This window comes from Aythya ferina (genome assembly GCF_964211825.1).
Source record: "Aythya ferina genome assembly, chromosome: 2".
Classification (NCBI taxonomy): Eukaryota; Metazoa; Chordata; class Aves; order Anseriformes; family Anatidae; genus Aythya; species Aythya ferina.
In genome coordinates this window covers 154,594,978-154,617,505 of record NC_140297.1, presented here as the reverse complement: position 1 = coordinate 154,617,505, position 22,528 = coordinate 154,594,978, and the positions used below count along the sequence as shown (strand labels likewise).

Here is a 22,528-nt window from a genome sequence, read left to right as displayed (position 1 = left end):
TTGTGTTTTTTTTTGGTTTTTTTTTTGTTTGTTTGTTTGTTTTTTCCAGTTTATTAAACATGGTATGTTACTCATGATACTTGCATCAATGTAAAGTTTAATATGAAATCTTAATTTTTCCCATATTCCCATAAATTTCCAATCCATCCTTCAGTAGTCAGTATACAGTATTAGAAAACAATATATGCTGAAGAGGAGGCATTTGGTGTGAAGAAGCTATTAAGTGGTATTGCTTGTTTTCAAAATAAAAATAAATGTGGTAGGCCCAGACTGTTTTTCTGAGGATGAATGAGTTTCGGTAAATACAAAAAGAAAAATACATCTGATGAAAACGTAACCAAGGAATGAGACGCACACTCCACAAGAAATATTTAGGAAAAAAAAAAAAAAAAAACGAAAGAAATTAAATTATCAGAATTTTATTTGTTACAAATTATCACAGTCACGATTAATATAAATATAAAACAGAGAAAGCATTGAGGAAACATAGCTGTAAGATACAAGATTAATCAAGGTGTAAAAGCCTCATCCAATACTACTACTAGAAAACTGTGATTTTGTATCAGAGAAAACATTTCTATGCAAACACCAAGTGAAAGAGAATAAGCAGCATAATATAATTGACAGGAATTGAAACACCTTCATGTTATACAACAAGTTTCTGAAGGAAATGGAAGCTGGAATATAATTTCTACTCATGAGTCTTGTTTTAAGTAGACCTGTTTATGATTAGTTAATATGAAAAGCTTCAGAATAAAACACCAATCTTCATTTTAATTTATCCATGATGTTCATATATCAGACAAGCTATTTTGAAAAGCATATTTAAACTCTAAGTCATGAGAATTCACACATGCTTATACTTGCTGTGTAAGGCTAAGAGAAGTCACTAAAGGAACATGAAGTTGCATTATTGCTTTGTAACAGGAACTTAAATTGAAATTCTTTATTGACCTCCAAATAAAACATTGTTTAGTCACTAAACAATTAATGGTTCATATATACAATTATTTTAAAAAGTATATAACATTATACACTTTAAGGCTTTAATACAAGAAATACAGAACAGGATTTTCATACTCCGAAGCCTGTCTCATTGTTGCCTAGGCACACGGACAAGTACAATGCTCTAAGCAGTCCGTAATTAACATGGCAGAAGTTCCTGAAAAAGAGAAAAACAGTATTTATTTGTACACATCCCAAGACTAGCTACTACTAATTCTCTGGAGACTGTCAGATTACAAGCAGTTGAATCAGGCAATAATGTATAAAACAAACGTATGCAGATTTATGGAAACCATTGCAGAAACTGCTTTCATTGGAATTCAATGCAAGTGTGATAAAAGCTTCAATAAAGGTAAATTAATGATGTGATTATAATCATATTACTTGACCAGTAACACAGCAATTGACTAGTGTAAGAATACTATTCTTAGTAGAACGGATAAATGTTGCTAGATTTAAGTTTGTCACGATAAAAGGCTGCCTTCTCTCTTTCTCTCTCCCTCTCCCCTGGTGCTCTCTACCTTCCTCCTTCTCTGATTTAGGGACCTTTTTAGATTTATTTTTCCCTCAGTTCAAAACCCAACAAATTTAATTTCATAGATTACTCCAAAGAAAGAAGAAACAAAAATGCAATAGCTGAACACAATGCTAGTGCATGTTATCTCAGAACTATCAAATTTTATACTGCAAATTTGTAGTTTCCATGAATATCTAGAATCAGCTGTTTTAAGTGATATAAACATTTATTTTCTTGGAAGAAATAAAATGTGAGCATTGAAAGAAGGAAGACTTACTGGATTTAAAATTCATACCACTATTATGTTCAGTACCTACGCAGACTTTTTTTCTGACATTTACCAAATATAGATCTGGCATCTCATTAAAAGAGCAAATAAACTAGGACTCAAATTATTAACTTTTCTGGCAAGGTGGGTCATAGCTACTCAGTAGGAACACTGTAAGGCCAGGGATTACTCTGTCTTCTGTCAGATGCAGATCTGGCACGCGCTCAAAGCCTACACTGGGATGGGTGTGCACTTAGTCATGTGAGGAATTTTTTTTTAATTAAATCATGACCTGCAACATCCAGTCACATGAGAAACAATGGGAGTTGCAAACATCCTCTGCATGATTTGACAGGGACTTCTGATCCGCCCCCTCAAGAGAAATTGCACATATCTCTGCTGATCCATCCATCCTCCACATAGAAGGCACCAAGGAAAGATGGCATCAAAGCTATGAGTTAAATAAGCACTCCAAAAGGTTGAATTCACTTCTGATTCACTCACGCATCTACTAGCTATCCCTGCTACTAGATATTTTAGTTTTATGCCAACCTGTTTCATTGTATATCGCAAATATACAACTTAATATTTGCAGATGAAAACTTAATGATTTATGCAACTCATAATAAAAAGTGAGTTAGAAGTTGTCAATAGAAAGAAAGATTTAACCAGGGTCACTATGTATGTATATATGTATTTTAAAAAGATACATTTTCTAGGATTTGCTCTAGCAGTTCTAGCAGCTAGCCTTACTCTTGGTTATTTAATCTTTGCCCTTTGAGCCCCAGACGGCAGGAATCCTCTCTAAGCTCTCGTAACCTTTTTAAAAGTATTTTGCTGTAAACATTTACAGTAGTGTCAAAATTGTTCTAAAGCCATTTTGTATGTACAAAAAAATCCTTTGGCCTGTGACAGCAGACTCCTACATTTACTGTTCTGTAGGGAAGCAGTACAATGTATGCAATGTTTTGAAGTATAAAGATCTAAAGTCCACTACAGACTTTGAGATCATGAGGTTAGCAGGAAGAATTTCCATTCCAAGTACAAAAACAAATAACAAATCTGTACAAAGTACAGTAAAATTACTTCATAGAATTTTAAGATCATTTAGGCTGGAAAAGATCTCTAAGATCATTAAGTCCAACTGTTAACCTAGCACTGCCAAGTCCATCACTAAACTTTATGTACTGAATTCATCAGAAACAGTAAAGCTAGGTCTATAGTTAATGTTTCTCAATGGACTTGTCCTCCATTTGTGCCAAAATCAAATTTGCTTTTCATGCAGAAATGCTTGACTCAAAAAATCACTCTACAAAATGCTTTATTCAGCTTCGTAAAACCATTTCAGATCTGTTTTCAGACTAGATAAGAGTTTTAAGCTATTTGAACACTACGAGCATAAAAGTACATTAATTTTCTTTCACCTTCCTCTATGTGATGAAATAATTAATTGGCTGAAATGCTGTCAGAATTAGGTATACCTTTGATTTCCAGTCTCAGATACAGTTACACAATAAGCAAACAGCCAGAGGACAGTGTCTGCACACCAGCACAGTTTAATGTCCTGTTTAATGACAATTTAAAATTATGGCCTTTCCCAGAGGAACTGAAAATAGGCAGTGATTTTGATTGCGCTCTAGTTCAATGCCTGTAACCATTAAGTAATTAAAGCCTTGTGTATAAAAAATTAAGGACCTGATCAAAAGCTCCATTATTTATCTAATAATTTCACAGATGAGTAAAGATACCTACCAAAGCATCAGAAGATTAAGGTTTTTGTTCTCTTGGCTGTCCAAAGAGTTAGGTTTCCTGACAAGAGAAAACAAAATACTTTTACTAAATTTGAAAGACTTTCAAACAAAAACTAAAGAAAACAATGTAAATCAAACTATAATTAATAGAAACTTAATGATCAACAAAAAACTTTGGATAACATTTGTAATGTTTAAGTTACTAGAATTTATGGAAAAATAATATATTACAAACTATCGGTTATGAGGTTTTACAGTTGTTTAATAGGGAATAGTTTGTCCAAATTTAACTAGCTAAACTAAGGATTTTAGATTACTAACACAAATTAAACGTTTTAAAATGAGAATTTAGGTGTTCTTAAAGCCTTTCCTACATTCTGAAATGAAACTTTCTAAGTTGTAGTCTCCCTGTTTTTATTGGTTATACTACGATAAATTAGTGAGATTAAAATCTTATTTGATTTATTTACCTTTGCAAATGAAGACCGTTTTAAGGGTTACACATCCTCTGCCTCTGACGAAAGCGACCTCAATTAGTCAAGTCAGAAAGTCTTTAAAAGCTTTGTGTTTATTGCTTCCAGCACGGAGCGAGGTGGTCATTAACGTACCAAAATTCTCATAAAAATTCCAAAGTTGCACTAGTGAAAAAATGCTCAACAAGATGAAAACTAGTCACATCTTTTTCAGAAAATTCATTAGCTATTTTAAACCATTTTTTACAAAAATATTTTGATTTAATGTGGCACTCAAGCAGATCCATACCATTTGGATACTTTAAACAGCATTTATATCTACTGTGAGTATATAAACGTACATTTAGGTTTATACCATTTTTAAGAAATTGTGCAATGTTTAATATGAGCCTTTTATGCTGATCATTGTTAAACGGATTTCTCCCTGTTTACTACTATTTATGGAGTTTTATTATAAGATAAAGCATAAAATTAATCTCACACACACTGATTTTCTTTCAAAAGTTTATTTAGTATCAAGCAAGGGTAAAACTTTGCTTAACACTACAGAACATTTCAAGACTTGAGTTACAAAATACCACATTATTTGCATTTGTAATTTGCTTCCCTTTTTACGCATGTTTGCAAAGAGAAAAACTAGCAAATGGCTGAAAATAAAGACTAAAAACTAAACTGTTGAAAACCTTTAAAATAAAAGGTTACGCTTATGTTAAAAGAATGGACTAACATATTTAGTAAACCTAGTTTAACACTAGTTAATCAAAGGTTATTTTTTTGATCACCTATTTTTCAAATACAGTTTGGAAATAACAAATTCCTTGTTTTACATATCTTTCTGTCCAGGTTGTTCTTTCAACAAAATATTTTAAGTTCAGTCCATCCATTCAGATTTTTAAGCGCTTTGATTTAATAAAAAGGGATTGTTCATAGAAAAAATTACTTTGAACAGTATACAGGACTGGTGGAGATTGGATATTTCACAACATCAGACAGTACAATCAGTATCTTGCATATGGCTGGTCTCTGTAGACTCCTTTTGTCGTCCTTGCAGAAGGTGCCTTGTGTCTTGAGTTGGTCCATTCTTCTTGCCCTACAAGAAGGGAAAATAAAATATAGTTAGACCCCTTTCAATATTCTCAGATGCTGTGCTTTTTAAAAAATTATTATTATTTGTGATTTAAATGGCAACACTATTAACTCAAACCAAAGTGTCCAAACTGAAGTTTAACACTTGAACCACAAAATGAGGGAGCAACGCACCTACATGAGATACCCCATGATGCTCTTTCAGCCTGTAACACCATGGAGTGTGACAGATTTACAGGGACACTATTTAGGGCTCTGTCATTCAGCTGAGTCTACTTACTCAATATATATAGAAATGCCAGCTATACTAACAGACTAAGAAATAATTATGTTAGAATGAAATGAATGAAGCATCTGAGCTATAAATAAGCAACCCTCAGAAAGAAATTTTTTTGAATCAGCACCATTTTAGATTTAATTCAAATATGCAATCTAATAGTGAAAAGCCTCAAGTTTCACTACAAACACCTGTGGCTTCTAACAATATAAAGGCGATATTGATCTTCACTTAAATACACACTTTCTTTAACATGCAAGAAATTGGAAGGTAGATTATAAAAACGTTAAAAAGTAGGGGACACTGCTTGTTTGAATTTTGAAAGTAAAAGAAGTTTGTGAAACAACATGTGCTATGTTTAATGCTTCGAAATCCTACTGTATTTTAATGGTAATAAATATAAATAAAAGGTAGCAACATATTGTCCGAATAAAGGAGAATCAGACCTACTGTGCAGGGCATTCACAACGTGAGGGAAGATTCAGGACCAAATGCATAGTATAACTAAACAGGACTTAGGTGTGCTTTAATCATGTGAACACAAATAAGAGTACCATAGAAACCAAGAGGGTAAAAAAAATAAATCCCAAAAGCAACCTGAAAAGAGTGAATGTGCTTCTAAATCTGTTTTTGGAGAATTGCTCTGCCCTAAGCATGCAGGTGTACAAGTGAACACAATGCAATTCAGAAACAAATTGTGGAATCCAAATGAATAAATATGGTAATCTAAAATGGAGGCATCATTATTTACTGTTCTAGTCAACAGAAAAAAAGTATCAGAGTCAACAATCAAGCAACCCCCTGCATTTCTTTGAATGGTAAGGTAACCTCCTCAGATGGTAGACACCTGAAATTAGGTGGCAGGGATCCCATAAACTCATTGGTCTGGTTTCATCGTCTCTTCATAATAGTCTCATCCGAGATACTTTATTTAAATAAATAAATAAGAAATTAAAAAAAAAAAAAGATGAGGGAAGCATAGATTACGTATCACACTGAGGTGGACAGAACAATTGCCTAGTAGGCAAGAGGCACAAGTTCAAATTTTGCTCTAAGGCTAGAAATAAACTTTATCTTAGGCATGTTCTCCAGCTATTTGGTAACATAATAACATAAATGAGAAGCAACGTCATGGGCTTCTTCATTACAATGAGAACAAGGTTCATATTAAGGAAGAGAACCCTATCCAGACAGTAAAGGCAGCTGGCTAAGGGACAAGAATTAAATAATATCCTAGCTTTAAAGTACTGCTGCAAATAATAGTTTAAATATAAAAATCAATCTTGGTTTAGTAGCAAGAACAGCTTGAGGGGAGTACTTGCTCCTTTTCAAGCACCTGGCTAAATTAGTAGGGTAAAACACACACCGAATCACAGAATTTCTAGGTTGGAAGACACCTCAAGATCATTGAGTCCAACCTCTGACCTAACGCTAACAGTCCCCACTAAACCATATCCCTAAGTTATACATCTAAACGTCTTTTAAAGACTTCCAGGGATGGTGACTCCACCACTTCCCTGGGCAGCCTGTTCCAATGCCTAACAACCCTTTCGGTAAAGAAGTTCTTCCTAAGATCCAAACTAAAACTCCCCTGGTGCAACTTAAGCCCATTCCCCCTCGTCCTGTCACCACAGTTACTTTTCATCAGTTCTCCTTTTGGTGCCATTGGAGCCCAGAATTCTAAAAAATATTCTTCCTATATCCTCTGGACTTGACACCTGAGCTTCTCAGAGAACAAGAAATTCAGATTCTTGAAATTCAGATATGAACAATAAATTCAGATTCAGAGAACAAGAAATTCAGTTCCTGGGACACCGTTTCATCCTGGCCAGCATTAGGCAGCCATCTGCTCAGTGAGCTGTCTTATGAATTTTATTTTGAGGCAACTGATGTTCTTTGTGTAACGTAAGGATGATTATTAGTACTTGATTCCACATTTAAGGGTGTACTTGAGGGTGAGCTAGTTAAGAAAGTATGTAACTTGTAGTCACTAAGGCTTTATTGGCTCTAACCCCAAATCATACAAGGTATTTATAGTCTTCCTCTCAACATGAATAAATATATCACTTAATATTCTGAGTGGCAGTGCTTAGAAAACCAATTCTAAATGGGAAAAACAATAAATATTTTTTTCAGCCTTAAATACTGCAATCCGCATTTCCCCCCTCAGTCAACTCCATCTATATTGAGCAGTTTAGCACATTTTCCCCCTATCAATTTTGCATTCATGAAATACTCTTAGAAATATCATGCTTATATTGGCAAAGCATTTGTTTTAATACTGAAATAAACATTTCACTTATATATCTATCAAGACCAACTGAAAGTGCTGGGGGATAGAGGAATTTCAAATGACCTCTTCTTTTGATAAATTGACTTTTCCCTTAAGCAAAATGAACTCGTTTAAGCAGATGATATTGAGCAAACTTCTGTATTAGGTTCATTTATCAAGACAAACATCTTAGTTGAGATCATTTTTGTTTTCAGCAGGAAACACTTCAAAATGTAGTCCAAGAAATGTATCACGGAATATTTTCAGTTGAGTTCTGAAACCACTGTAACACCCGTTACCCAGAGTCACAACTCTCACACTATGTACTAGCAATCCTAAAATGTTTGATATTTGAGTGATCTAGATTTTATTTCTCTGATCTCTAGCCAGAGATTTAACATTGATCCCTTAAGCAAAGGTGCCTTTTAACATGCTTTATGCTTCTAATCCGTAACAGATTTCTTTAATTAAACCTGTCACTACTGTAATTCTAGCCCCCAAAAAAGTGTAATCTTTACCACTGGCATATGGTTTTGCTTCATTATGCATTGTTTTGTCTCTGTATGAGCAACCCACTGCCCTCGTGTCTATTAGCCACCTAAAGTACTTTTACAACCTTTACATAATGACTCCCTGCTTGATTTCACAAGACTGATGCATGATAAGAATACAAGAGGACCATACACAGCACTCTCAATTAGGCTCTGACTCAGTACAGAAGTTCAGCATATTCCTGGCTGGTATCAAATTGCACACCAGTTATGCCACACTAGAAACATTTGCTTTCAGCAGCAAACAGCTTCTGAAGTAAGTCCAAACACACCAATTCTTTCCATAAATCTAATTGCATGTGACATGAAAGGAGTACTTGCAGCATGAATTAGATTTTTCTCTTTTAGCTTTTTATTTCTTTGGTTTTAGTTTTAGATGACTACGTTAGCTAACACACCACAGAAGCCTCCTACAGTATTTTTCTCAATAACCACATGTGGAGCTCTGTCACAGCGCAAGAATCCCTGAACAGCTGTTAACCACCACAGAACTGAAGTCAGCCTTAGGGAAATTATTCTTCTATGTTTATATTACTTTTTCAGAAGACTTTACTACTGTACTCATTCAGCTCAAAGCTACTCACCGTAAGAGTCGTATGTTTCTTCACTCAGTCCATGGCCATAGTCATAGTAATCTGCTCCACTGTATAGGAGGAGGGAAGCAGGAAGGGGAACAAGAAATAAAGAAGTTAAATTTTAAGAAGCAGTTTTTACAATTACTATACATTCTGCCTGTGAAGAGGAGAAAGCTTGAAGGATGTAGACATGTCCTAAGCTTAGGAAACTAAGCAACCATGTGACAATGACAGCTGAGGTCCTCTTTGTTCTTTAATGAGAAGGGAAAATAAGATGTATTTATATCCATTTAGGTTTATTTTTCATCTTTGAGACCCTGGTCCATAGCGGTAAATGCGGATGTGGGAATTTTGTATTTAAAATTATGCCAATAGGTTGGAAGCTTGAAGATCTTAAGACTGCCAATGAAAGAAGAATAGCTGGTGTATGTATGGAACCCAATTCCTTTGCCATCAGTGCCTACTACTGTCTAGTATTTTGCCTATGCATCTTTGAATTGACAGATAGAAAACATAATAAAGGATAAACAAGAGTTAGATGCTTCCTATGTGTTTGTAAGGTCCAATGTCTTCAAAACAAGAAAGATACACACATATTCAAAGACTATTATTTTAACAAGTAGACAAGAAACGGCAATCGAAATTTCAAAGTTAAAAGCAGAAACCTGAAGTCATTAGTATTCAAAAATCTGTACGAATATTATAACCATGGACTAAAACAGTCTTCCATTTTGTAATGACATTTCTATTTCTATTAAGACCACTGAATGGAAATTGGAGGATTAGCCTTATTACACGCTCCTTTTCCATCATGTTTTCATATTTTATAGAAATGTAGCTATGTATAGTCTTTTACATAATTGATGGAACAGGCAATATGTAACAGAAGACCATTAGACATGTCCGCAGGATGTCAAAAGAAAGTCTGGTTTTCTCTCCTTTTCTTTCTAATGATAGACAGACCCAGGGCTGATGATAATTGGAAAATAAATACTCCACAAACTGATGCCACCAAATCTTTACTTGCTGAGTGAGAACGAAATCCTTGTAAAATATGATCACTAACAAGTAATTGCAAATATTGACAAAATGCTTCCAAAATTAGATTGATTGTTAACAAAATTAAAACCAGAGAGAAAAGGCAATTTATAGTCTTAATATGAACTAGCAGATAAAGCATTTATTTTACCACAAATAACACATAAGTAAAAATCACTTCTAAAATGAGCAAAATTGCAATATAGATTTTTTTTTTAACTAACAATTTTTAAGTTCCACAAAATAATCCATGCCAGACACCGTAAAGCCCTGATGTGTGCAAATACATATCCAAAAACTGTGGATGAGTATTTAATTGTTAAATAAAGCTTCCTCAACAAAAAGTTAATAGGAATGTACTATGAAAACCCCCCCAAAAAGTATGTGTGTCCAACATAAATGCTATCTGTGGTTTGCCAGCCCATGCAGCGCAGACCAGAATAACAAGGTCGAAGTTTGAAGCCTAAGAAATAACACAATTTTGCCCTGCAGCAGCCAGCGATAGAAGTCTTTATTCTGACAACCAACTTAAAATTGACATTCACTATCCTTCCACATGGTACATAATTATTTATTTTAAGACTGTCAAGTTTAGATGCCTATAGCAGCTGAGCCCTATCCCCGTATCTGTCAATCCTGTCAAAATGACTTTTGCAGGGTTTCATTTCACAGACCTAAATATATATTAAACAAAAAATGACTCATTTTACAGTATGCAAACTGCAAAATGAATAAACATTTGAAAGGAAAAATCTTTTACTTTCACTAAAATGATATTATGACTTATTTATATTAATGGACAGACCCTTCAAAATTAATAACCCGTGTAAAAAAGAGCCCAAATTGTAATGGGAAATAATGCTGCCCAGTGATATTCAATACCTTCTGTTTTGACTGCTTTCCTTAGTACTCTGTAACAACACTGACTCTCTCAATTCAACTGACAGATGCAAAACTTCTAAGAAGGCAACCAAGAGACTATGACCCAAAGAAAAGGCTACAGACATGTATGCTTTAAGGAGTTCTGTGTTAAAGAAAAGAAACAAAAAGCATTAAAGAGATATGTTTCACCTGTTGTAGAGTCTTAATACGCTGTGGCATTCAGAGCCAAAGTTATCTTTGTATTACACAAAAGTACTAAAGTACTATACATGAAGTTGCAATTTAGAGAGTTCTATCATTTCAAGGCAATAATCTTCTCATAGGAAAACTTTTCGAAGGAATCTACAGTACAGAATCAAACTAGTTCCTAAAGTGTGAATTTAATGTCATTAACTGAGATAGTTGAGGACAATTATTTTGTGAGAATTTAAGTATTTATGTCAACTATAATTTATTTTTTTTCCCTTTGGACAGAAAGTATGATGTTAAGTCTCATTTTTGAAGTACACACACTTTAAAAATCTTTAGGCAATAGTAAAAACATTGTGTGACTTTTTTGTTTTAAAAGCATCCTTGATATTTGCAGTATTTTATGCAGGTTCTATGGCATCCTAGCAATTCTGATTGAAGACTGCTCATGTTTTATATTTCCTTTTAACTGATTTATTCTGCAAGGGAAACCCATTTTTTTCTATTCCTTTTCATCTCATGTACCTCCCTCTTTTCAGAACAAGGGAAAAAACACTACAGGATCCCTTCTCTTTTCACCTGGCAATACTAAACTGGGAGTCTGCTTTGAGTTATTACGTTTTCAGTTCTGAAATGTCCTCTTGAGGCCATTTTCTACAAATTTCCTTCCTGACTTTTTCCTTGTCCAAATGTCTGCAAGCAGTTTCTCCCTAGCAGATGTGGGCAGTGCCTGAAAATTCTGCAGCGCCTTCTTTGTAAATGGGTAATTGCACATAGTCAGGTAAGCTTTTCAGGCATTTTCCTGATCTTGGAATAAACAGTGCAAGTGCAATCAACACCGGTGTATCAGCTGTGAATCAGATCTCATGTACATATAGAGTCCATTTTTACATCTACTCATATTTAATTTTGTCTGTATTCCCATAACAGCACAATGTCTTTCAGCTTTGAGAGAAGTCAGGGAGAAGACAAAGAAAAAAAGATAGCACACAGCAATAAACTTAAGTATATTGCCTCAAAGTGGTGTGGGCTTGACATTAAACCTATGATGCTTAGAGAAACTGTAACGTGAGGTTTGAGTAGTTTATGTATGGCCATGAAGAAATGCCTGTTTTCTCTGTCCAAGAAGAAGGCAGAGATCTTGAGAATCTGCATGTTCAGATTCTAGCACTGCAACGCTGATGAAGTAAAGTCTTAGAGAAGTTGTTTTACTACGTAAAACAGAGCACTGAGAAGCTGCCTGCCATTTTTCTAGAACCACTATGCTGTGAGAAGTTTCTGCAATAATGAGCATTGTTATTTCTACACGTGAAGCAAAAGTGGTATGGTAACAAGTCTTATCACTAAGGGGAGAATAAATGGAGTAAGGGGAGTTCAGTGCAAAAGCCCAGACTTTAGCACTGGTTACTGGGTTTCTAAACACCAAGTAAAGTAGAACACTTTCCTCCTTTGCAGTGAGGAAACCAGCTTGTTTTGTTTTGTTTTGGTTTTGGTTTTGGTTTCCCAACCAGTTCAGCCATCTGTAATGCTTGCTAGGGAAAAATGGCTAAAAAGGATTTTTTTTTTCTGCTTTTTATTTTACAAATTGGTATCAGAATTAATTTGGGGACTGACAGAAAGCAGGGCAGTCTCAGAAAACTTCTGAACAGAGAAGACTTCCTTTTATTTTAATTGCAGCTTCACAAATGTCACCTCTGTCCTATAGAAATTACACATAAAAGCAGCGAAGTAGAAAGAACAAGTAAAGATCTTTCTAGCAAGATAACTTGTATGATAGACCCTGGCTGATATGATTGTATCTGAACAGAATTCTTCCACAAGGACAAGACTCTTTCTAGCCTTCCTATCAGATCTTCATGCTCAGCTGCTTCTGAGATCACAAACCATCTGTCAACAGTAAACAGGAAGAAGAATGTCCCAAATATTATTGTCAAGACAATGATCACAGTAGTGAAGCTCCTCATCTCCACAATTGTCTTGAACATTGAGTTGAGTATCTGTTCTAATGCGTTTGTGGATCATTAAAATAGAATCTGTAACCCAGCTTTCAGTAGCATAGCATGAAATTGGGACATCAGAAGGAAATTCATGTCTTTCCTTGCATCTTACAGATAGAAGATTTTTATTTACTGCTCAGTTCTGCCTCTTTTTGGCAGAAGTTTCTTTGGTACATACTCTTATCACTGCATCTCAGTTTATGTCTGTAATACAGAGATAATGATCGCAGATAGCAGCTGACACCTGTAAGTGAAAGCTTTATAAAATACAAGCAAATGATGCAATCATCCTTAAACTACATCCCATTTTAATCTCATAGTACAAATATCAAATCTTATTTCCTATAATCCTAAAAGATGACCAGAGAGCCCTCTCAAGGATTCCCTTAGCTATCTCTAGAAATTATTTTTTATGGTAAGAGTTGTAATAATTTTCACTTATGTTGAAGAATAGTGAAACGTCTTCAGAACCTTCTTCAAACCAGGCACTGAAGTATTTCTATGTATTTCTAACAGAACTCTAAGCACTCTAAGAACTAAGTTTTGCTGTAAAGCTAAGCTTTACCATCTGAAATGTCCACTTACTGATGTCTGTGAACTCATTCAGCTTTTTCTCCCTCAACTCTACTCTCATCATGTTCCATCTCCCAAGATGGAAGTAGCAGAAGTGACCAAGGGGCACAAAGTAGTACTTCCTCTCAGGAACAGCAGCAGCAGGAACCTATAGCTTTATCTGGAAACTATCAGTAGACTACCATAATAATCATTCATCAGCATGGGAGTTGCTAAATAAAATGCCAACAGTTTGCCACACCAAACAAGTAAGCACTAATAGAGAGACTAAGAAGTTGAGCTGCCTCACACTGGCATTTTGGTTTGGTCTGTGAAATAGGACCAAACTCCTGGCATCACCCCATGACATTTGTCTGGCTCACAAAGCAGTCTGGGGACACATGTGAACGAGGCTGCTATCACAGGAAACCAAATTGGAAGTCTTGAATAATCCAGGTGTGTACCGAGAGTGTTCCAAAAGCTAAATGAGGACAGAGAAATGAAACATATAAACATAACACTGAAGGATGTGTTTTCTTACCCTCACTTCCAGACAGAGACTACTCAGGATGATGGAAGCAGTGAGGATAACAAAGATCTGAATGGTGTCAGTCAGACTTTTTAGACTACCTACTGCAATCCCAGAAGCAGCTGTGGGAACTGTTCCATCTCTAATTCCTGGCTTTCCCTCTTGAATCCTGCACAAGATGCTGCTGGAGAGCTGAGATATGTGACTCCTTGTCACATATTGGAGTACAAGATAACATTGTCTATAATACATTATCATCCACAAAAACTGCACAGACGGTATGTCACCATTCTGTCATTAGAAATACTGTTCAGTAAGATATACATCACACCTTCTTGTCTTTCTAATTTATTGAAGGAACAGTACAACTTTCATCAGTTTCCCATAAATTTGATAGCCTTACTCATCAGCTGAAATTGAAGAGCATTTGAGAAAAGAATTATCATTCCATCCCAGTTTTATGATTAGAATTCAAAATAATAAAAGTGCCATCAAGTAATGTATTTGGTTAAAGGCAGACTACATTTAAGTGTTTTCAGGACTGCATAATCATAAGAATCTGACAGATCTTAAAAGCAATGCATTGCCATGTCTGAGATATTTCTGGTGCTTCCCTAGCACCCCTTACACCAGCAAGGTTCAAGTCATGTTTCCCGAAGTACAATAAGGCAGACCTTTTCCTCTTGTGTTAAAAACACAGTTCAATCTGTTTAACTGCTAGGACTTGCTTGCTGGTCTCCTGTGGACTCTATGACATGTATCAACATGCATGTTCCAACTGCATTGCATACTGCTCTCATCTGATGGGACTATATGACAATAAACTTTAAATTCTGATGGCTAATGAAATGAACATTTTATATTATGTGGCATCTGGTGCCAAAATTGTGCTTAAAAGTACAATTTCCAGCTCCCAGTTATTTCTTCTAAAATAAAAACTGGGAAGAGTAGGGGTGGGGGGAGAGAGGAAGAAAGTTGCAAGGTTTTACTGCAACCATCTCCTTTTTCTAAAATTTGCCCAATTAAAATAGACATTCCCTCACCAATTGAAAAAAAAAAAAAATTCTTTCATTGAAAGAAAAGAAAATACTCCAGCTTGCTCTCTAAAAAATAAAACTGCAATTTTCAGTAACTATTAGTAAGCACATATCATACATGGACTTTTAACCAGTAAAACAGCATCAAATTGTCATCTACAAACAACATCAACACAATTCATCAACACAAATTCATCAACACAATAAAGTGTTCTGAACTGATGAAGTCCAGTTTCTTATGCCTCTGTCATCTGACTAATAGACACTGGCTTCCAAAACAGTGTGAGCTTCCAGCGAAGTTCCTTCTCCACCCCAGATGTGGGAAATAAATCCTCCCTATATATTTTTCACTGTCTACTGCAAGTGTGAATTTATGATGCAATCCTTTCTCTAGTTGTAGAAGGACTATGTTGTCTCTCTTCCTTCCCTGATTATCTTTTTTAGTGAAACTGGTAGAAAGTGAATTCCTATTTATGACATTTTAAAAGTTAATTCCAAGTGAGTAAGAATAAATTCCAAACTCTAGAAGCCTGATTATCCAGGTTTTTTTCTCCGAAGACCATACATCCAGAGTCATTGCTGCAGCATCTTGAGACCTAGCAATTGGATATTAATTTTTTCCTCTTACTGAACGTAACATCTTTGTAATCTTCATTATCCAAACTTAAACTACCTTCTTTTTGAAATCATACTGTAATCAAATTGAAGCCCTCACAATTAAAATATTTTTAATCTAATTCCAGAAGTAACCATTAATACCTACATTGTAGCCTTTTATATTCAAAAAATATTTATCATTAATAATTTTATCTTCCTATTAAGCATTTCTTCAAAGATCCTATTTATCCTATCTTTTTCTTACAGTTTCACCTGTATAGTCAACCAAGGAAACCTCCTAAGTCCTACTTAGGAGGATGAGTAGGATGACTCATCCTTTAGATGAGTCCTACTCATCCTCTTTAATTATACTGTGGAAATTCAATGACACTACTTTTAAATGCTGTATAGCCATCCAGGAAAAAACAAACTATTCATGTAAATCAAAAAAAATAATTTTGCTTTTAAAACAAATTCCTTTTTTGTATTCTTCATACACTTAAAATTTTACACTACCTCTCTTTTTGTACTACTTTAACAGCTCTATGTAAGATTTTTCCAGCAGGTCTCTTAATCATATATTATTAAATTCATTTGTAACAAGTTTTCAGAAACATTGAGGAATAGTTACAGTTAAAATAGAGTAGCAAAGCCATGAGGGAAACCAAAAATAGTTTTGGTATCTAAAGAATATTTTATTAAGTAGTATTACTAAAACTTGAAATTAATTTCTTAAATAGTGATATTTACTAATATCTACATGATGAGGACTCTGAAAAACTTTTCCAATTTTATGAGCACACCATGTGAAATACTTGCGTTACAATTTATTTTTCCTTTCCTTTTTTTTTCCAGTTATTTTCCATCACTACACTGAATTGGCTTAGTCATGTTCCCATTTACTGAGGTTTCAGAACACTGATTTCTGTAAACCTCCTTTTTTTTAAAGTTCAAACACATATGCTAGAATAAAAATTAAAAGTAACTGTGCTTTTGTGAGGCACTTCTCAATATTTTATCTTATCACATCTTCACAGATGACAAAAAAAGGAAATCAGCTATCTGAAGATTTACCTGAAGAACTGGATCTGACAAACTGCAGAAAATAATGTCTTCCAAAAATTTGAGCATAAAAATTAAGCAGAAAACCATATAGCAGGGAATTTTAGTTAAAAGATACATTAGCTTGTTTATGCTAATGATTTTGAAGCTTTATTTGTACAGAATTACAACCTCCAATAAGCTCATATATACCTGGTCTTCATGTAACAATAAAATAATAGCAAAATAGTAGCCATTTTCCCCACACTGCTGTGGATTGATTTGATTTATAAGTCAGAGCATGAAACACTAGCAGCTAATAGCATTAAAATCCAGAGAATCACATCCTGAAAAGCTACAGTAACAGACACTGTTTTGCATATAATGCATATTTATACACCCTGGAAATGCATGATTGCTGACAAACTTAACAATGTAAATTTAAAACACTGAGCATCACAAACAAAATGTTAGCAATTAACTTTCAAATGCCAACAGCAACACCTCCGTAAGCTAGTTTCAAATCCATATACTCAGCTGTATGAAAATTCTCCTTTCATAAACAGAAACATTGTCATCTTCTGTGTGACTACTAAGCATGGTTTCAAAATATACCTGAAAATTTGAATTCCTAAGGGAAAATGAGGAGGACAACATCTCTGGGCCATGGTAACAACTACATCTACAGAATCAGTTTGTCAAAACTAAGGTGCTTCTGGAGTGGTATAAAATCAGGGATTTACATATTTGGAGAATTTTAGGACATCAATTTAGCTGTGTTGTTTAGGCATCAGTTGAGCAATGGCCATTGCTTGATTTTATTTATGTATTTATTTATTAAAAGGTAATATTTTTGATGTGATATCCAGTCACTTTTTTCTTAGTTAACTACCACAAGCTACTAACCACAAATCTACTCAAACGTTTCAAACTCCTGGGTCCTTGTGCGTAGTCTTCTGTAAAGAAATTGTCTTGAAACAGTCACTTGATGAACGGTGAAGAGTAAGGCTTCACTGCATGGCATTCATAATGCTGGGTTTTTAACATGCTTGTCAATTACCACGTATGGTTATGTTTTCAAGGATTTAGATAAAAGATTTAAAGTTGCATAATGTACTTATCCTTCAACACATTAACGAATGAACAAAGTGAACTAGATGCATTGAATAAAAATAAGTGAACTATAAAGAATTTGTAAACTCCCTCCAAAAGTTCAGATTAGCTTGAGAGGATGGCTTTGAGGCTTACAGGCAAATTGCAGTTATTTGAATGTACCACATTTTGGTGTGATTTGAAGTGGTAGCAATTATTGTTCAATATGCAAAGAAAGTGACTGAGAAACACTGTTTAAGTCAATAGCACAATGGTTGTTGCTGAGAGAAATGTGGAGGATTAAGAAGCAACTGTGAAAATCAGAAAACAGTGCAAGAAACAGTGAGGAAAAGCCAGCAATTATTTTAAGTGCTAATCTTTCCCCTTTTGTATCGGTGTTTAAGATTAAATTCTTCTGCAACTGAGTGAAGGCAAGATCATCCAGACTGAAGATCTAAAGCAATTTTAAAATCATAAATGTTATAAATTAAACACCAAATGACTACATTACTACATGAGTGACTTACTATTTTTGTCCCTAAACAGACACAGACGTATAGTTATACAAACTATTTATTTTATAGTAGAGACTGCTGATCTCCAGCGTAGATAAAAATAATGAAGCTAGTCAAAAGCAATTTTTTCCCCAGGAAAATAAATAAATAAATAAATCCAGTTTTAAATGCTACCAGAAAAGCATAAGAAGTTATTAGAAGCTTCTGAGTGGCACACGCAGACAGATGGGGTTCTCTAGATTATTATTTTTTTTTTGTGCTACAGTAACAACGTTAGCCCTTCTCTCTTGATAGCAAACTTAAAAGCAAACAGTAAACCTTTAATGCTGTTGGAGAGGTAACAAACCCACCCCCCTTCTCCACAACCTTGTCACATAATCTGAATTTTAGTAACAAACCTCGTTCTCTGGCATGTTAACTCTCTGCAGCATCTGTCAATGCTATGAATGGTTGATCATAAGTACCTCTGTAGTCATCTCAATGCTATTAAGCAGATGGCAGCGCTAAATCCGAATGATGTAGTACATCTCCCTGGTGGACTTTGTTTCCATACACTACCATTATTCTACAATTCCTCAGTGATAAATCTTACGTATTCTAAAGAACATTAAACAGTGAACTGACAGCACCAATTGATTTATTAGCATCCGTTTCCCTTTGCCCTATTATTGTCTTCGCAAACATTTGTGCACATCATGTATGGAGCCACTAAGGGATGAAAACATGTTTGCTCAATTTGTAACATATTTCAGAGATTTAGAATTAATAGATTTTTTTTTTTTCATATGGAAAAAATGTTTAAACTGATCTACCAATTAAAATTAAGACCCAATTAAATTCTGCTGTTTCCTCCACAATATTATTTTCTGAATTTTCATAGCAGTAACATTGGCCCATTAAAATAACCACTACTTGCTACAGTAAATCTAAGTCAAAGATTATGGTTCTAGACAGGTTTGGGAAGTCCTTTAAGGGTCAGCTGGGTCACGTAAGAAAGCATTCATGCAGGAATAAGGGGAGCTCCCAAATCTACGTGCATCTGACATATGTAAGTATCTGCACCAAGAATCATGTGGGGTATCACAGTAGTATCACACACTTGCAATTCACATTCTTCTTTAAGACCCCAAAAAGATTTTGGTGTACAACTGCAAATATTAAATTACTACACACGTATATAGGCCAGATTTCCTGAAGGAATTACTGATGGCATAACGTGAAGCCTGCCCTGCATGACCGAGTAACTAATTCTAGTCTTGCTGCTTTCCTTACCTCAGCATTACGTATCTCCCATAAATGATCATAGCTTCTGACAGCTTTCAGTACTCTACTAAGGTTAAAACTGTCCTGGCTGCTTGAAGTATTTGATTTTCAGAAGCTGAGAAATGTTTTGTTAAATTAATTTTAGATTATCCATATATATATATGTATGTATATATATATTTATGAAGATACTGAACAGCCTCATTTATTAACCCTACTAGCTTGTACTGGCATAAATTTCAAGGATTCTCTAAAAAAAAAAAACAAAACAAAAAACACTAAGCATACAATTTAGTTGCATCTCTTCTAAAAATCTGTTAACCAGCCAAACTTTGTGCAGCTCCGAGGGATATTTTTTAAGGGTTCTTTAACCATAAAACATAATTCTGATAAAAAAACATCCCCAAGCACTACAATCTGGGGCTTTGTTACATGAACAAACAGCAGTGGATAAGAAAATGTTTTAAATGAAAACGACTTCTATGGGATTACAGGGCATTAAGATGGATGACAACCTGGAAAGAACTCTGATGTTTCTCTCCCTATTAGTGCTGTGACAGGTTTTAAGTAAGGCTTCACATTGTGCGTGACTTTTATATCCCTTCTTGTACTTGACAATGTCAAATAAAATGCCATTGAAATTTAAGCACATACGATTTGGTAGAAGCAAGCAGGTTACAGTCAGGAAGAACTGTTTGCAAACGCATGCAAATTCTCAGCTACCTTAATGCACACAGAAATACACAATATGCTGTTCTTCATATCTGAACATAGCACGCCATCCTAGTCAATCTCAGATTTGGCCATTTCTGGAAAATACACTAAACATGTCATAACTAAAAACAGAATACAGAGTACAGGAGAGTACTGCTGTGCTGTACTGAACGGCTGAATTTGGAGAACATATACTTGTGCACACAGACATCTCAAAAACATGCTGCCATGCAAAAAAAAAAAAAAAAAACAGAGATGTATTTTAATTATATTGTAATTTTCCATCTTTAACAAAGGAAGCTGTGAAATATACGAGATCTTTAAAAAGAAAAGGAATATTTCAACCGTCTCCAGCGTATCCCACAGGAAAATACACTTGTAAACATCAACCAGGTTTGAAGAGGTGCATAAACAGGATTCAAATGCTGAAAATCTACTGCAAACAGAACAAACTCATCTTTTCAGTCTATTAGCTATTTCTCAACTTTCTTCACTAATACAGAATGTCTTTAATATCACAATCTTCTAGAGAAATTAGTATCAGAAGATATACTAAAAATACTATTACCCTTAAAAGATTATTTTCAACATTACAAATGAAAAGAAGAAATGTTGTTTATACACGCTTGTCACTAATGCATTTTAAACATATAAATGCCCTCTATACACAAGTTTTTTCTATCCATGCTTTATAATGAGGGTAAAATATCAGGAATGATATAAGGTTAAACTACGCAAATAATTCTATTTCCTGTAATTTCCTTCACAGAAAGAACATAGTAATACACCTAAATATGATAAGTATCTCTCAGTGGTTACAAAATGACATTTTGCAATATGGGCTACTATTTGATATTCAAATTAAAGCCAGGAATGCTGTTCTAGGTAGCTCAGATGGCTGTTTATAGTTATTACTTTTTGCCTGCCAATACAATCCTAAAATTATTTTTGCCAAGCCAGAAAACATGCCAGAGAATGAGTATCCATACCCCATTTGAAATATACAAGCAAGTGAATCATTTCTTGTTTTGTTTTACCATGTATCACTTAATATGATTACGGTAAAAAATATGAATTATTATTCAAGAGATAATGCAATTGAAATCTACCCATATGTAATATTGTGAAACTACAGGCAAAAGACAAAGTAAAGCAAACAATTTGTGAATCATCTCCTTCCAGACCACGCTGAGTTCAACATTCATATTGTATGTATGAATATTATACATATTCTTATGTATAATCATTAGCTCTTTACACGAGCAAATATATTTCTTGGAAAACTTGTTTTTTGCTAATTTTAGTTCAAATGAAAAAACATTCTAGTGAAAGCCTGCTTAGCATGAAGAAGCAAATGCTAGTAATGTTTTCAGTTTGGGCTCAGTCAAATGACTTGGTAATGAAATCTGACTGTTTGTGTGCAATAAACACTGTTACCAACACTAGAAGCAGTAAAACAGAATAGAATTACCAACATAAAAGTTGAGGACTATTTTGGTAATTTTCTTTTTTGGAAAAAAAAAAAAAATCCATTACCAGCAGCTGGTCTCTAAATGCCTACAGAGCATCATATTTTGGAGGTCCTACGCTGCTGATGTCATGCCTTTTTTTTTTTTTTTTTAAACCAATTTTCAGTACCTTGCAAGACTTTATAGGAATCAAGTATCATATGTACAAAAGTATTATTTTCCTTGTGTTAGATCTCAATAATAATGACATTGGAACTTTCCACTATGCTTTTTCACATTGAGTTGTTGGGCACAGGAAAATATTCATTTATACAATTAAATTTATGCTGGATGTGTCAACGCTATAGCTAAGCAGATGTCAAGTGCAAACAGCTTTGATCTCAACTTTGCTGTGAACAGTTTTGTAGTATTTCAGATACGGCTATGCTGTTCAAAGTAGTCTAAACATTCAGTGGAAGGTAAATGAATACTGCTCACAGTAACAGTGTCAACTAAATCTCTCCTTTCCTTCTGTCTTGTTGCCAGTGGGCATATTTTGAAGCCCTAAGCACCCCAAATAACCACAGCAATAACGTATAACTTGTATTTCCTAGCATTTTTTCAGCATTGTCTCAACCATTGTAAATTTATTGCCATATATTGTTTCAAGAAATTCTCAGTGAGATTAGGAAATCTACTACTAATCAAACTATCAGCATGGGTCTAAGAAAAGAGTAAGAAGAAATTCACTAAAAGGTGCACAAGAATTCCATTTCATTTTTCAAATGTGCCCACTAGAAGTATCCCAAAATGGGGATGATCAGCCAAATTACTAAAAAATGTGTCATATTTGTTACAA

General features: G+C 34.5%; 1 protein-coding gene across 3 annotated transcripts in view; it reads right to left on the bottom strand.

Annotated features, from left to right (window-relative positions):
* Positions 1-427: 427 nt before the first annotated feature.
* KHDRBS3 (KH RNA binding domain containing, signal transduction associated 3) overlaps positions 428-22,528 on the bottom strand; it is a 92,809-nt gene continuing 70,708 nt past the window's right edge. For 2 of the 3 annotated variants that reach the window (XM_084512102.1, XM_084512103.1), the window contains 2 exons: positions 8,785-8,843; positions 4,505-5,104 (listed from right to left, as the gene is read on the bottom strand). In XM_084512102.1, the coding sequence (XP_084368228.1) occupies positions 5,013-5,104; positions 8,785-8,843 (151 nt within the window). In that variant the 3' untranslated portion in view covers positions 4,505-5,012. Of the gene's footprint in view, positions 1,163-3,542; positions 3,600-4,504; positions 5,105-8,784; positions 8,844-22,528 lie in introns of those variants that run through there. The other variant, XR_014690607.1, reaches the window with a different exon arrangement.